This window comes from Girardinichthys multiradiatus, chromosome 13, assembly GCF_021462225.1.
Source record: "Girardinichthys multiradiatus isolate DD_20200921_A chromosome 13, DD_fGirMul_XY1, whole genome shotgun sequence".
Classification (NCBI taxonomy): domain Eukaryota; kingdom Metazoa; phylum Chordata; class Actinopteri; order Cyprinodontiformes; family Goodeidae; genus Girardinichthys; species Girardinichthys multiradiatus.
In genome coordinates, this window is record NC_061806.1 from 21,474,694 (window position 1) to 21,491,579 (window position 16,886).

The 16,886-nt window shown below is 38.2% G+C and overlaps 1 protein-coding gene across 1 annotated transcript in view; it reads right to left on the reverse strand.

Annotated features, from left to right (window-relative positions):
- gabbr2 (gamma-aminobutyric acid (GABA) B receptor, 2) overlaps positions 1-16,886 on the reverse strand; it is a 292,021-nt gene that overhangs the window by 113,197 nt on the left and 161,938 nt on the right. The window contains exons 5-8 of the mRNA XM_047384121.1: positions 10,680-10,745; positions 9,742-9,930; positions 8,273-8,515; positions 1,397-1,457 (exon numbers count right to left, since the gene is read on the reverse strand). Of these exons, the coding sequence (XP_047240077.1) occupies positions 1,397-1,457; positions 8,273-8,515; positions 9,742-9,930; positions 10,680-10,745 (559 nt within the window). The remainder of the gene's footprint in view (positions 1-1,396; positions 1,458-8,272; positions 8,516-9,741; positions 9,931-10,679; positions 10,746-16,886) is intronic.

Below are 16,886 nucleotides of genomic sequence, written 5' to 3' on the forward strand. Positions count from 1 at the left end.
ATAATTTTTTATTTCATCATTTTGACTTAGAGCCTCCACAAATGCATTTAACAACCACAAGAGAAGACTGAACACATCACTTCAAGTTTCGCCCAACCAGAAACATGGTGTATCCCCACATAGAAAGCACTGGGGTGACATTTTTCCTGTGGAAAACAGTCTACACAAATATTGTTTTTGGTTTACTGGCAAAGAAATACAAAAGACATGTTAATATTCTGCAGCAACATACAAAGTGAATGTTCAGCATGTGAAATGTTTTGGTAAAATGTTTCAGCCACTATCTTTGCCTCTATTTGTTTTAGGAATCCAGTGTACGCACATCAACAGTGCCAGATAATCAATTGGGAATTAGCAGGCTATTGCAAAAACACTTCAGAAAAAGAGCAAATAAACAAAGGAGGGATAGACGTTCTGAGATGAGCCCAAGTTATATGTCGGAACAGAAACATACACTTGTTTGTGCTTTTAGTGGGGGTTTTTCCAGCTAAAAGGTTGTTCCATAACAAATTACCATGCAAATGTCTTCATTTCCCTTTAATTTGTTTCATTATAACCACAGAGTTCCAAAAATGTGGATGTAATATATAAATGCAAAGTGGTCCATAATTGACAAGTTGAAGTAAAATCATAAGTGGACTTTAATTATTTATATGCTTTTTTAACAAAACTCATTCATGCGTTATCCAGTCAGAGTTTATACATATATCCAATAGAGAATCTGTGGCAAGACTTTAAAAAGTTCAAGTTCAGAGACACTCTCCATTCAATCTGACTAGGCCATGAGTGGAACCATTTTGCAAAAAAAATAATGGTGAAATGCACACTTTGTTCATGGGATTTGTACAGACCCATTCAATGAAGAAGAATATTTTTGAAAAATTCATTTATTTTAGTAACTAAATTCAGTAAGTAAAACACACATTATAGGTTTATTACAAACAGACTGATGTTTAAACCCTGTATTTCTGTTAATTATGATGATTTCCATGCTTACAGGTAATGAAAACATTGCATATAAGGTTAGAATATTATATCTGGCCAATAAAAATAAGTTTTAATTACAAAATGTGGGCTCAATGAAAAGTATGTCTATTATACCTGCTCATAGGTTGCTGTTTGCAAAAGGTACTTCAATCTGACAAATGAGCCTCATCAGAACACATAATCTAATTTACAGAATATGACGATATACTTAAAAAAAATAAATAAAAAACAGACAAAATCACACATCCATTCTTTCAACTTCACAGTTAAACCATAAAATACATTGAGGTCTATGGTTGCAACATGACAAAATATGAAAACATTACACTTAGAAACAACATGCACAGAGCTTCTTATATAATAAATCCACACAAGATAGAAAATAAAGGCAGGTTAATGAGAAAAATACCTTGAAACTGGTTGAATTTTATTGTGCCCATCCTTTCTCCATTACGAAACATGACTTGACCCTGAAAATAAGCAAAACAAACAACAATGAAACACACATGTTTATATTTATCAGATTGTAGTGAAGAAAATGTGTAAGCTACTCAATGAATTCAGCAAGGAGCTGAGTTCGTCTAAAATTATTCACAGATCTTTCCTGTCAGCGTTGGCAGGAAAAGGGCAGAGGCTCGGCTACGGCATACTTCCTCTCATTTGATTAGAAATGGCCAAAATTGATCTGTTTAGATAGGTAAACAGAATTTTCTTTCAGCCAATTCATGTGCTAACATTCTTGGAACTATCTCAGTATAGTAAGCGTACTGATTTAACTGTGTTTGGAGTTAATGTTCATTCAAGTCAGTTTGTGTGTCCCACACTTGGCCAGATAAAAAGGATTTAAGTTTACATTATATTTATCTATGCCTGATGGAAAAATATCTAATCAAACATCTATCCCATTTTAATTAAATATGACTACAGAAAGTCTGTGATTCAATCAGTTTCATGCCAGGTAGTGTCCAGGTCAAACAAAGAATGAACTTTAGGCAGTCTTGTCAAACATTTTCAGATTAGTTGTGCTTATTTCACTCTTTCTTTTCCCAATTTTTTTACTTCCTGATATTCCTTGTTCAATATTCTCCTTCTCACTCAATCTCCCCTTTATCTCTCTCTCCCGCTACCTCTACCAGGAGTGTTCAATTAATTCAGCCCACCATCTGCTCACAGAGCTCCTTAATTCCGCATTTAACTGGGTTTACATATTAGCTGTTGGCTAAAAAAATAGGTGAGAGACAAACACACACACACACACACACACACACACACACACAGACAGATAGATGGATAGTTTACAATGACTGATTAAACCATAAGTGAAGGGACATGGTGGGGTGGCTGGAGCTGATTTTCTCTTAAAAAATGGGAAGCTTTGAAGTGGCAGAGAAGGATCCCACCCTCTCTTTGAATCCCACTGTTTGTGTGCCATCTTTGATGTTTACCCGAGTGTGAATGCACTCGGCTCTTTGTGCATGCACTTAGTGTGTTACTACATTAAGTCTGTGTTCTTGCATGTGTCACAGATATCGCATGTGTAAGCAAGGACATAGTCTCTATCTATCTTGTAGATTTCCGATGCACAGCATGTCCCGCCTAAACATGTGTATTGCATTGCACTTCTGATCAGACCCAACTCAGATACCTGGGGTGTGTAATAGGTGTAAGAATATGTGGGTTGAAAACAAGAGCAGAAACTCAACTTGAAGCCATTATGCTTATGAGTGCATGTTGGTCGCTAGGATAGCTGCATGCTACACATGCTCGCTCTAATTGTCACATCAGCTGTGGCTGTACTAGCTTGGATGGCACCCTGATTGGGCTCCTCCTTCTGCACCCTTATATAAATAGGTTTAACAAAGCCTAAAACTGTGTTTTAAATAAACTGTATTCAATGCAAATTCATTCTGCCTAGGTTTAATCAGTTTGTACATTGATGTTTTCATACATGTCTGAATCTGAGGTTGACTTGACAAAAAAAAGCTTTAGAAATAAGTTTTTGTGTTTTCACAAATAGAATGAAGCTTTCATTAATCTCAAATAGTGTTTTAAAAAATCTATGCTCTGCGTAGAATAGTCTTGTTCAGGTTTAACCAGTCAAAGTATTTTATATTTTTAACAAAACTTGGTCAAATAAAATTCAGATTTCTTAAAAAACGGTTTTAGACTTTAGCACAAAATATGACCCTTGAGTCAGGTGCTGAAATTACCCAGCTGTGGTTTATGGACATATTTCTGTACAGTATGAGATTGGACTGCTCAGGGTCAGTTCAACCCTTCACCAATTGATGTCTCGTACCTACAGGGGTTGGACAATGAAACTGAAACACCTGTCATTTTAGTGTGGGAGGTTTCATGGCTAAATTGGACCAGCCTGGTAGCCAGTCTTCATTGATTGCACATTGCACCAGTAAGAGCAGAGTGTGAAGGTTCAATTATCAGGGTAAGAGCACAGTTTTGCTCAAAATATTGAAATGCACTCAACATTATGGGTGACATACCAGAGTTCAAAAGAGGACAAATTGTTGGTGCACATCTTGCGGGCGCATCTGTGACCAAGACAGCAAGTCTTTGTGATGTATCAAGAACCACGGTATCCAGGGTAATGTCATCATACCACCAAGAAGGACGAACCACATTCAACAGGATTAACTGTGGACGCAAGAGGAAGTTGTCTGAAAGGGATGTTTGGGTGCTAACCCGGATTGTATCCAAAAAACATAAAACCACGGCTGCCCAAATCACAGCAAAATAAATGTGCACCTCAACTCTCCTGTTTCCACCAGAACCGTCCGTCGGGAGCTCCACAGGGTCAATATACATGGTCGGGCTGCTATAGCCAAACCTTTGGTCAATCATGCCAATGCCATACGTCGGTTTCAATGGTGCAAGGAGCGCAAATCTTGGGCTGTGGACAATGTGAAACATGTATTGTTCTCTGATGAGTCCACCTTTACTGTTTTCCCCACATCCAGGAGAGTTACGGTGTGGAGAAGCCCCAAAGAAGTATACTACCCAGACTGTTGCATGCCCAGAGTGAAGCATGGGGGTGGATCAGTGATGGTTTGGGCTGCCATATCATGGCATTCCCTTGGCCCACTACTTGTGCTAGATGGGCTAGAGTGCCAAGGACTACCGAATCATTCTTGAGGACCATGTGCATCCAATGGTTCAAACATTGTATCCTGAAGGTGGTGCCGTGTATCAGGATGACAATGCACCAATACACACAGTAAGACTGGTGAAAGATTGGTTTGATGAACATGAAAGTGAAGTTGAACATCTCCCATGGCCTGCACAGTCACCAGATCTAAATATTATTGAGCCACTTTGGGGTGTTTTGGAGGAGCGAGTCAGGAAACGTTTTCCTCCACCAGTATCACGTAGTGACCTGGCCACTATCCTGCAAGAAGAATGGCTTAAAATCCCTCTGACCACTGTGTCAAGTTATGTGTTTTATTGAGCAATCACAGTGTTTAAGCATGTGCGTTTTGTGTATGTGTGTGTGTGTGTGTGTTCCTGTATTGGCATCACAGTGAGAACCATTTTCCCGATTTCACCATCAAATTGAGGACCGTTTGTACCAAAGTAAGGACATTTTGCTGGTCCCCACGACCTATTTTGCTAACAGTTAGGTTTAGGACTAAGGTGTAAATTGACTTTAGGTTAAGGTTAGGGTTAGGCAAGCACTGGTAATGGTTAGGTTTAGGGTTATTGTCAGGGTTAGGGCATAGAAAGGGTTGAAAATGACTGAAAATCAATGGAAGTCAATGGGAGTCAACACATGGTCGTCCCTAGATATAGCAAAACAAGTGTGTGTGTGAGAGAGGTGTCTGTTTGAGCTGAGATTGAGGAGGTGGTCAGGTATCACTTTGTTAGCGAGGGTGAGAATACTGTAAGCGACAGCAGCACTTGGATGAGATGTGAGTCTGTGGGCTGCATGTGTGACATCCTCTGGGTTTCCAGGGTTTTAAGTTGCAACACAGCTAATGGGATTGTAACTTTGATTGCACACACAAACACACACACACACACATTAAAATACGCACACTGAAAGAAAAAAAAACCCAGATGCCTCTGAGTGTAACGCTCGTCATTAAACAGAGCGAGACACTGATACCAACATAATGACTTCAGATTACTCATAAACAGCAAAGCAAATGTGAAAAAATTACATCTGCCATCCTTAAATCAGACTGCTGGGTCTCTGTTTATGCAACATGTATCATTCTGTGGTTCTAGTGGCTTGATGATCTCTCTCCATCCTAAGGGTATCCCAGCTAATGTCAGTCTTCTTCTCAGTGGCCCTGACACCAGCCCGATCGATACTATGGAGCCCTCAATGATCACTCTCCTGCTGCTGCAACTGTCCCTTATATAGCAAGACTGAGATCAGCACAAAATGGATGTGGGACATTTGGCCTTTTGAGAAATGCGTGTGCACAGAAAATACAAAAAGAACAGCCTAAAATCAGGACATCAGCAAAAACAGGACGAAAACCTGGATGTGAACAAACACGTACGCAAACATCATCAAACATCATTTGAACCAGCCATATAGAACTAGCATTAGCCTATAGACATGTGCCTATGCATGGATTAATGTTGTAGACTGACTGAAAGTCATTTAATTCACAAGAAAAGCAACGGGTTGTGTAATAGCTGCTTTTGAAATAAAAATTTTAAAATAGCATAAAAGATGTGTGGAGTATGGCTAGAAGGGAAATTGCCTCCCCCAGTCTTTGTCGTGTGTGGGTGGAAGTTTCTATGTGCTAAGTTGTATTTCATGTAATCCCTTAAAACAGCAGCTATAATAGCTGGGAGATCTTAAACCTTTTCGAACAAAGATGTATTTAATTACTTTAGCATGTGCTCTGCTTTAACGTTTTTTGCCATGTGCACAGTTTTCTTACTAAATTCAATATTGCTGCTGTCCAATTATGTTGAAAGATGTTAAGCTGCTTACAGAACAGAAAATAATTGTCATATTTAAAGCATCTATTTTGACAATGTAACCTGTAACAAAGAATGTCCTGTAAAGACTAATGCCTTCTGCATAACATAACTGGAGGTTGGTCTGTAAGCTCCAATCACTTCCTAAGAACATCTCTTCTTAGTATTAGATTGCAATGATGAGTGAAAGTCTGGTGTCGGAGTCTACAAAGGGATCCTGAAGTTATGGACAGGGGCCAAAAGCAGCAGGGGGCATGCAGAGCAGCGCAGGAAGAAATCTTTTATGCGAAGAGGGTATGGAAGATTGTGTTGATTTATGGGATGTTGAGTAAGAGACAGACCAAGAGGAGGATACACAGCTTGTAATAATTGTCTAAAGCTTGCAGGTGTTGCCGCATTTTTTTCAGACTAATAATGCCATAATGATACACATTAAACCAATTAAAGCTACTACTATATAATTTTCATCACTTACTTGTATTGACAAACTAAGTAGATGTTTTTTATTGCAGTAAAACTAAGTGCAACATAGACACAATGTAGGATTATATAAGATAATTTAAAAAGTTATACATCAAAATATTTAGGATACTTTCAATGTTTTAAGAGATTGCTCTAAAAATGCCTTTTTTATCAGTACTTTTCTTGAGAAAAGAAGAGAGCAGATGTTCCCAAAGTATATTATGCATAATGCCAACTGATTTAAACAGCAAGACTTAATTACTACAATATTTCTAAGCAGACAAGTAGTCTATTATCTCTTTGGCACAACCAAAGACCACCAAGTAATAAAATGTTCTTAGATTACCAAAACGGTTTTAGTCTTTGTTGAAAAACAGTTCAATATCATCTTATATCAAGGTGTTTAGACCCACTGCAGAGGGCCTACAGAACCACATGTAGCTGCGGACCCACATGTTGAAGACCGCTGGAGTAGAGAGAGGGCGGATGGAAAGATACTGAATGATATAAAATAAAAGATCAGTCAAAAAGGGGCTAAAGAACATTAATAGATTCATTCATCTTCTATGCCGCTTATTCCATAGTGGGTCGCGGGGGAGCTGGTGCCTCTCCAGCAGTCTACGGGCGAGAGGCAGGGTACACCCTGGACAGGTCGCCAGTCCGTCGCAGGGCAACACAGAGACATACAGGACAAACAACCATGCACACACTCATTCACACCAAAGGGCAATTTAGAGAGACCAATTAACCTAATAGTCATGTTTCTGGACTGTGGGAGGAAGCCAGAGTACCCAGTGAGAACCCACACATGCTCGGGGAGAACATGCAAACTCCATTGCCGGGAGTCGAACCCAAGACCTTCTTGCTGCAAGGCAACAATGCTACCAACTGCACCAACGTGTAGCCCCATTAATATATGAAATAATTAAGATTTTCTCAATGGCTATGTCTCCTGCACTACTTCAATTTCTTTGTTTATGTCCATACACCACTGGTCACACACACTAATAATGTTTTGACAAGCTCTATGTCTAAAAGTGACTTCGTTCAACAGGTTTGCAGCATGTAATGTCACAAAGTTTATTAATGTCTTTTCAGTTTCCACGAAATCTTCAAAGGCTTTTAGATGGCTTTTAGATGGTAAAAGTCTGGAGTCTGAGATGACCCAATGATTTAATGCCTAGGCTGGAATGAAATGCCAAAGATTAGGTTGAAATTACTTGTTGCCTATGGAAAAAAAGGCTCCTATCCATTAATTTTACAAAACCATGTATTTTCACTGCAATTGTTATGCAGGTGATTGTTTTCCTTTTCCATTGCCAGTTCCAGTACACAGCAGTGATTTGCTAAAGTTGTGTTACCACCCTTCATGCCTTCTGGCTGTTGAGGATGGAAGCATTACGGCCTGGTGTGGCTAGTACAAAGAATCAGGAGGTATCCTCAAACACACACATATACATTCAAACACAAGCAAACAGGATACAAAAAGCTTTAAGTGTGACAGCTAGGATCAATCTCAAATGCAGAAGGAGAGTGTGCAGATCTGAATGTCATCACTTTAGGCTTCATTCAGATGTGAGGGCGGCTAGGTAACGTCTGCATAAAAATTCCAGTTTGCAGAGTAGTGATCCATGCCTCTATTTGCTGTTATAACATTTGTCCACTCCATAAAAAAACAACAATAAATCACTGGATTTTAGCTTGAGTTGCTTTAAAGGCACCTGCATATGGACATAGCAGAAAAACCTAATGTGGTTTTCTATAACAGCAGGTGCTCCAGTAGCTTCACATGTAGTGGAAACTGAGTATTTAATGCATCATGCTTTTAGGTACTATACTAAACAAACAAAAAAAAGGCTTCATGACTTACTGTAACTCCATAGAAGTTAGTTTCATTCATGACATCTAGCACCATTTTCCCCACTTCCCGATCATCCACAGTGAAGTTGTGATACATATTTTGTCTTTGTTTTATCCGGAGCAGTTCCATCACTCGGGTCAAGGTCTTTGCGATTACCCAGATCCCATCATAGGCAAAGCCGTGAAACTTGCTTGCCTCCACTCCTTTTTGCTGAAGCTCTCTGTAATACTCCTTCTCATATTCCTTTGGGGTCTAAAAGGCAGGTAAAAGATGCAAGATAAAGCTGAGAAATTGTTCATCCTTGTAGTTATTTTAAACATCTCAGCAGTTAGAATCATTACAGTGGTATTTCAAAGTAATTTCAACTGTTAGAGATTGAATTTACTTTGTGCTTTTTACTAAGTTTAACATAAACAGTCCCATCTAGCTGAATAAAATTTGAACAAAAAACACACATCTGGAAAGTTGTATCTTGGAAACAAGGATATAAAATCTTTCAACTGAATTTTCAAAAGGCAAACAGAACCAGATGCTCTTATTAAAAAATGTAATAATATTATACTGCATTTGCAAGAGAATGTTGTTAAAAATATAAAATTCAAAAAACAAGCAGCAGTGACTGAACTCGGAGGTATAAACAAACAGATACATTTTAATTTAGGCATGAAAACTCTCTCATTAGGTTTGGGAAAAGAGACTCAACCCCAAAGAGTGTACTTCACCAGTGTTCCTCCTTTGTCCCCAATTATGTTCATAACTTTCATGGACTCAATGTCTAGGGGCAACATTGTGGTTGGGTTGTGGTTCGGGCTGAGAATGAGTTAATGCCCTGGTTGGAAGAGTTTACATGTCTCAGGTTCCTGTTCACTAGTGAAAGCAGATGGAGCAGGAGATTAATAGGCAGATTGGGGCTGCATATTCAGTGATGTGGACGTTGTACCAGTCTGCTGCTGTTAAGAGAGAGTTGAAAGGTGAGGCTTTTAATTTCCCAGTCGATCTATGTTCCAAACCTCACCTGTGGCCATGAGCTGTAGGTAATGATTGAGAGAATGAGATCTGGAATTCAAACTGCTAAAATGAACTAACTCCCAATCTGTCTGGGTCTTCAACCTTGGGGTTAGGGTGAGGATTTTTTTATGCTGGTGAAGCAGCTAGTTCTGGTCATTTGGATACCTGGAAAGGATGCCATCAGCAAACATTCCAAGGGACATGTCTGGGAATACCTCCTTAGATAGAGTAGGCAGCTGGGAAAAGGAAGTCTGGGGATCTTTGCTAAATTCATCACCCTTTAACCTTGTCTCAGAGACTAGATGAATAAATAGATTTAAGAAAAGGCTTTAGATTACATTTATTTCAAGCACATTTGCCCTTAATTCCTAGTAGAACCTTTCCCTATTTGTTTCAGACATTCACTGTCCTCCTCACTAACTTCCAATTTCTATAAATGCATTTAGATTGCATCAGATTTTGTAACTCACCCTGCCAGAGATGCCCTTCACTGGCCGAGAACTGAGTGGCTCAAAGTCCACACTGATGTATCCCTCCATGGCTGTTAGGAGTTTCTTGGAAGTGCAGTTAGTGCCGTTTGCCTGCTCCCACCAGTGTCGCCGGTACCACCCTGGGATGATCCACTGGTATTTGCTGCCATACATGTTCAAGTTGTATGCCTTGAAAAAAAAAATGTAATCTTACCATTATCTTTAGGTATAAACCAGATACCTTCAGCAGATTTGCCAGATATAGCCCAAATTTAGTTGTTTTGCTACTACCTATTGAAGTGAAAAACAATATTAGCATCATTGCTTAAATATTCCCAAAACATGCATCAACTTCCTCTGTGCAGTGGTGCGTTGTATACTTATGTCTACATATTCTAGCATGTTGCTTTCTGTACATAACAGTTTCTCAAATCTTTAAAGCAACGAGGTCTGGGCTGTCTTTGTTGTTGTTTGTCACTTAGCTTTGCCCAGAAATACAGGCATAATGGTAACATGAGATACAGAGCTGATTTGTGGTGCAGCGAAACCTTGTAAATAAATTAAGATTTTTTCCTTTTTATTACTCATGTCTCTTTATTTTATTTCTCAAAAAAGATGTTGTTGTCAGCCTTCTATCATGACACCCTAACTATCTATCAGCATTTGACCTACAAGTCATGTCATTACTACATATATTAGAACTTTAACCAGTGCAATAAATACGCAGGACTGACCCATTAGACAGTTGTGAGGTTTGATCCACAGCCCTGCTATGAATCAAAGTGTACTGAGACCCTCCACCCTCATAGTTTACTCAGTATGCTTATAGGTTTGAGATTGTGATGGAAAAATGCTATACCTATGCATGAGAAACATGTTTCATGTATGCTGTTAATATGAGCTATTTATGGGTAACTAAGTGAGCTTTGATGACTTACACAACAGAAGACTTTAGAGGCCAAATGCTCATCAAACTGCCCAATGATGATTCTCACGTCGTTGTCCTAAGGAAAAATAACACATTATAACTCAATTTTACAATTACTTTAGCCACAAAAACTAGTTTTAGTTATGGTACACTGGTTCAGCATCTCTTATTTGCTGGTTTCTTAAAGTTTTGATTATGTCTCATGTTATATTAAAGTGCTCTTCTGGGTTGCATCAATGAAACAGAACCACAAGATTTTCTGTAAGTTTTGACCACACAAGATTAATGGGAACAACATTAAAATATGTTATGAGCTGAACAATCAAGCTCACTAATGTTACCCTAACACATTAACAATGTACTCCATTTGAAGATAAGCAAGACCAGCTAGACTTGAGTTTACTAAAGACTGTAGCTGTATGTGTTGAGTCATAACCAAACTTGTTGCACATGAGGTTTTAAAATTTTTATGACCATTTATCTCCATAATTTAGACAATTCTCAAATACAGAAGGGGTTAATTGACCTGGATCTGTTTTGGGATCAGGATTTATTTTATGAAGACAGTATCACATTAAAATGTTGTAAATGGAATCAACTAAGTTTTGTGTGCTTCTTTTTTTTTCTTCACTTTGGCGACCGCATCTGAGGATTTAAAGTGTGATTGATCTGAATGAGAAACCATTAGTCGAGAGAATAAAGCAATATCAAATTGCTTACCTGATTAATAACAGAAATGGTTTCAGTGAATTGAATTGTTCAAGCCAGGCTTCTGAACAGAAATTGGCTCAGAGATTCAGAGCACAGCTTGGCCCTGTGAATGACTTGGCAAATGATTTAGATTCCCCGGTGCAAATTCAGCTTGTTCCAGGTTGGTAATAAAGGTTGGGCTCGGCCTTTTAGTGAGAACATGCTTATGTATAGCACATAAATACGCACACAAAGTCTTTACCAGATGCAATGGAAATTTCTGCATATAATCCGAAATTGTATCAAATGATATTCATGCAAATCTCATGAATGTAAATCTGTACAAGCTGGATGAGATGTGGCAAGATAACAGATTGCTGTTACAGAACTTTATTCAATCCTGCAGATAGTGACAACGCTGACTTCATCAAAGACACATAGGCAAAAACAGAAGTTTGTATAAACATTTTATGTGAATGTATATTCAAAAGAGAAAAAAAAAGGACACGCTCTGCAAATTCAGTGAAGCTATGATACACACCTATTAGTCTGGATAAAGGAAAATAATTACAAATACAGTTCATTAAGTTATCCCTTAGGCTGTTGTCCAGCATATGTTCAGAATCCTCAGATCAGAGGGGACAACTAATTACTGTCATCTTAATTTCAACACATCTCTGGTGCTTACTCATTGGAGCCAAAAAATGTCTTCAAGGAGCATGTTGCATAAAAGACTCGATCTTTCATAACAATTTACATAATTGTTCAATTCGAGAAGACCAGGTAACAATTGTGAATAACACCATTTTGTGCTTTTGTATTATTTTGTGTATGCTTACAAATGTGTGGGAAAAGACATATGCCCGTGGCGGCTCTACAGTGCTGCTCTTCCCAGAAGGAAAGGCACTTAACCCAAATGACTCCAGTGATAGCCAAGAGCCACAGGCTGAGTGAAAACCCAAGCCTGTCTAGTAACAAATAGAAAAGCTTGCATAGTTGTAGGCAAGGGCATGAGTGAGTGTGTTGTGTTAGAGCATTATGGATAGACTGGGGCACTGAAGAGCCCCAAATTAGCCTCATTGCTCAAGCTTTTATGTAACTGTAACAATTATTGTTCTCAGAGAGGGGGGAGTTAAGGGCAGCCTTGACTGCTTCATCCTTGACAAGGTTCTTTGTATCTTTATAACTGTGATTCAGATGCCTTTAAGGCTTATTAAACACAAACACATAAATATTGTGATATTGATGGTCTTTTATGAGCATAAGGAAAAGTCCATTAAGGCTTTGTTGTTACTAAACAATGCGGCCCCTGTTTCGCTATTTTAACTACAGCATGATGTGCAGAAACTATATTTACTCTTGGAGGATGGAATTATGTGTACAACATTAATGGTTAACTGCTAATACACAGCTATGGCCACAAACTATCTGAGTAGTTGCTCTTAAAAACAAACCTCAGCTGAAATATTAGCATCAGACCAAACCTGTAGGGGGCTATATAACTAGAACTCAGAGTTGATTGGTCCTTTAAGCTGTTCCGTGCTTTCAGAGTGAGACTCTTGCTCTGGCTTTTTGCTATTTGGGGATTTTAAGTAGCTGAAGGGCTTTAGCCTTTTATTGGTATCAATAAAATACTTTATTGAAATAGTTAAACTTATAATGCAAGAGTGTAAACCATTTATTCTGAGCTGATTCTAAGTGTCTATGACATCCAGCAGATATTTTACTGTACTGTGTGTTGTTATCATGGTCATGCAGTACTTTAAACTGAATGGTTTTCTTAACACAAATAAAACATTTACACATATGACAATAAGGTAATGATTTATACCTTTCTCTGAAATTAAATGATTAAAAATTATTTGTGAGATTATGAAATATTAGAGATTTGTCTCAAATGTCAAAACTACTGCCTTTAAGAAAAAAAGAAACACAGTCTGTCAAAAGAAACTGTCCTTTTATTGGTTTACAATGGAAGCCAACAGTTCTATGGGTACTAAATTATTAAATAAAAAAAAATTGTCATTTATTTTCGTATGGATTTTTGCCCATTGCAGGGTTGCTAGAGGGCTAAACAAGCAAAAAGTAATTTATCTCACCTTTAATACATACAGTATTAAGAAATATGTAATGAAACAACCTTGCATTTATGTTGGAGTCCAAAAAACACTTGGGAGGAGAGCGGCGTCTGTCACAACCACCCCCCACAGCACTACTTCTGTCACTTCAGTGGCTGAGAAAACCATGATGCCATAGCAAACAGCCTAATATACATTTAACACTGTACCACCAGTTAAGCTAGGCTGCCACAGATTTGTATTATGTTATGCATACTATGTTTTTGTTGGCATTGGTTTGTCTGTCTGTCTGCAAAATATCTCAAGAATTAACTTATGAACAAATAGGATGACATTTTCAGACAAGGTGCGTATTAGGACAAAAAACAGATAATTAAATTTTGGTGATGTGAATCACTGTCTGGATCTAGGATTTTATTAAAGGACTCTTTTTCATTGTCAGACCATGGTGCATTTAATTGGAATTCTGTGTTCAGCCTCCAAGGTAACTGTTGTACAAGATGATTGGTTGTGATTTTCACCTCTATGTATTTGTTCCTTCTAGTTTTAACTCAGATATGCACCACAGCATCAGGATAAAGGTTTCAAGGAGCACTGAGCTAGATTCTATGTAACTGCTCCAAAACAAAAGCACAGCAATATGTACACTTTACTTGCAGGTGTACATTATGAAGGTGTACATGTGGCCGGTTACCAAACTTTAGCATTAAAAAGCAGTGGTTTAATAGTTTTATCCAGGTCAGTTCTAAGCTGTACATGACTAATGGTTCAGTTGCCAGCCTCCATCTTCAAGGATTTCTGTGTGTTCTCACTCAGTCAGCTTGGTCAGCTGCCAAGTCAGCAGCTGGTCAAACAGCTTTTCTTTCATAAGAAGCCATCTATATTCTTTCATTCATCTTCAAATGTTACCCTAATATGCATCGGGAACAGAAAAAAATAATCAACATCACACGAAAGAAGCTTAAATTAAGCATACATTTCCTAGAGCAACAGTAGCCTTTGCAAACGTGTGTGCTCTAATGCTTGAACACTAGCTAGCCATCAAAAACAGCATAGCCTATAGTGGTCTGTGGGTTAAAGCAAAGTCCAGTAAGGGGCCAACACAAAGATGCCTGGGACAAGCAACCCTACATTCAAACATATTCCTTTTCACGTTCAACAGGCTGAGAAACCAGAGTGCCTGGAGGAAACCCTAACAGGCAAACGCAGAACATGCAACCCCAGAGAAAGACTTGCACAGTTCAGATTTGAATCTTTCTTGGTGTGCAATTACAGGGGATAGCAGTACCCTATCTTTACTACCAACATAAACAGTTCAGGTACAGAAAAAAGAATGCATTTTGTTTTAGGTTTAAATATGTTGTTTCCATATGTAGCTGCCCTTTGAAAGCAAGCTGCCCAAATGGTCCTAAGTTACAAAAAACACAAGAAACTCCAGTATACAAAATGTCTGCCAGTACTGACATTTTATGCTCAAACTTATAAACAGTAAACTAAAATTAGTAGTAGACAGGTCAGGCCTCAAATGAAGACCTGTTTTTTTTTTTATCATTGTTTTCTTTTTATTATCTTTGTGCAAAACGGAAGGCAAAAAGCAAGAGAAAAAAAATTATGAACAAAGTAATTGAAAAAGAAATACAGACAGTGGCTACAATTCCCTGCTGCAGCAGCAGCTTTGCCTGTTGGCATTTTGAATATTTCAGCTGGAACATCACAGAGTGCGAGAGTTCTATTTGTGGATCACTCAGTGATGCGGGGGGCCTCCTATCCATCCTAACAAAAAAACCTTATTACATTAAGTAGTTGTGATGGAGACAGTAAAGTACTGTTGTACGCTGAGTGGGAATCCGACTTTTAAAGTGTCAGAGGTTCACGCCCACTCTTTACAAATGTTCTGCAAGGATTCTGAGGCAATACCATGATTTGCATGTCTTGAGGTAGCTCAAGTCAGTTGATGTCAGCTTAAAAAGTCATGCCTTAACATGCAGATTACATTTTTATTTTAGGAAAGACAGCTCATCTTCCTGTTTTTTTCTACCTCAATGGCTCCTTATTGCTTCTTCATGTGTATTTGAACTTGCACCATCTAGTGTGCAGCATGTCCTCTTCCAAGGTATAGTATGAAAAGAGAAAATATGTTTCTCACTTGTTACTTTTGTCCTTTAGCTTGTCTGTTTCTGACTGTTTCCTAATGTTTCTGACTCTACCTGATAGTCATGTAACCTGCGCCAACTGTTATTTGGATCCTTCATCTTCACAGTCTTTGCTCTTGTATCTACTTTAGCTGACCGGCTACCCTTAAGGACAAAATTAATTAATTAGTTTTGCCCAAATAAGCATCATTCTCAAAATAATATAAGTTATTCTTTTGAAAATGTGACATTCTGACTATTCTGACAAAATGTTATTGTATGATTCTGTTTAGTTGAACGCCGTGTGTAACTGCATTTACTTGTTTACATGAGACTAAATCATGAAGGTTGTCAGTTTTTTTCCTTTCAACTAAAACAACTGCTATTTAAGTTCAATTATGAAGTTAATTGTGTCAAAATTCTGATTATGTAATTGCTTTGATTCGGTAGAATTGTTATCAAAATGAGCTAAATCATGCTTAGCAAACAATTTATTAAGATAAAATCAGATGTTATTGTTTAAAAAAAATCTCACGTCTGCATAGCTCTGCGACATTACAGATGAAGAACTTTTGGTAATTGGCAAATTTTATACTAAACCCTGTTTGACATGGTCCATGTGCAAGTCCTGGTGCAAAAGTGGTCATCTTATTTGAACACAGGAGCCTCAACCAAATATTGTTGGCACTAACTGTGCAGTACATGGACATACTTTTCAATAGCCAGACATTTCTCAATTTAACAAAAATATAATTATCAAAATAAACACTTGAAATGTCCTGTGTAGTGAATTTATAAGTCAGTCAGTCATTTTCTACTGCTTATTCCATAGTGGGTCGCAGGGAAGCTGGTGCCTATCTCCAGCAGTCTATGGTGAGAGGCAGGGTACACCCTGGACAGGTCACCAGTCCATCACAGGACAACACACAAACAACCATAGGGCAATTTAGAATGACCAATTAACCTAACAGGCATGTCTTTGGACTGTGGGAGGAAGCCAGAGTACCCGGTGAGAACCCACACATGCACAGGGAGAACATGCAAACTCCATGCAGAAAGACCCCCAGCCAGGAATTGATCCCAGGACCTTCTTGCTGCAAGGCAACAGTGCTACCAATTGTGCCACCATGCAGCCTGAATTCATAAGTTTTACTTTTTAAATGAAATGACTAAAAATTGATTTCTGATGATGCTGCAAGTCTAAATGATACAAACCTTAATATTTTTATAAAATCATCAAAGTAAAAAAAAAAAATCTGTACAGGCTTATTTTAATATATTAAAAACATTTCACAGTATAACGAACTGACTAACTGT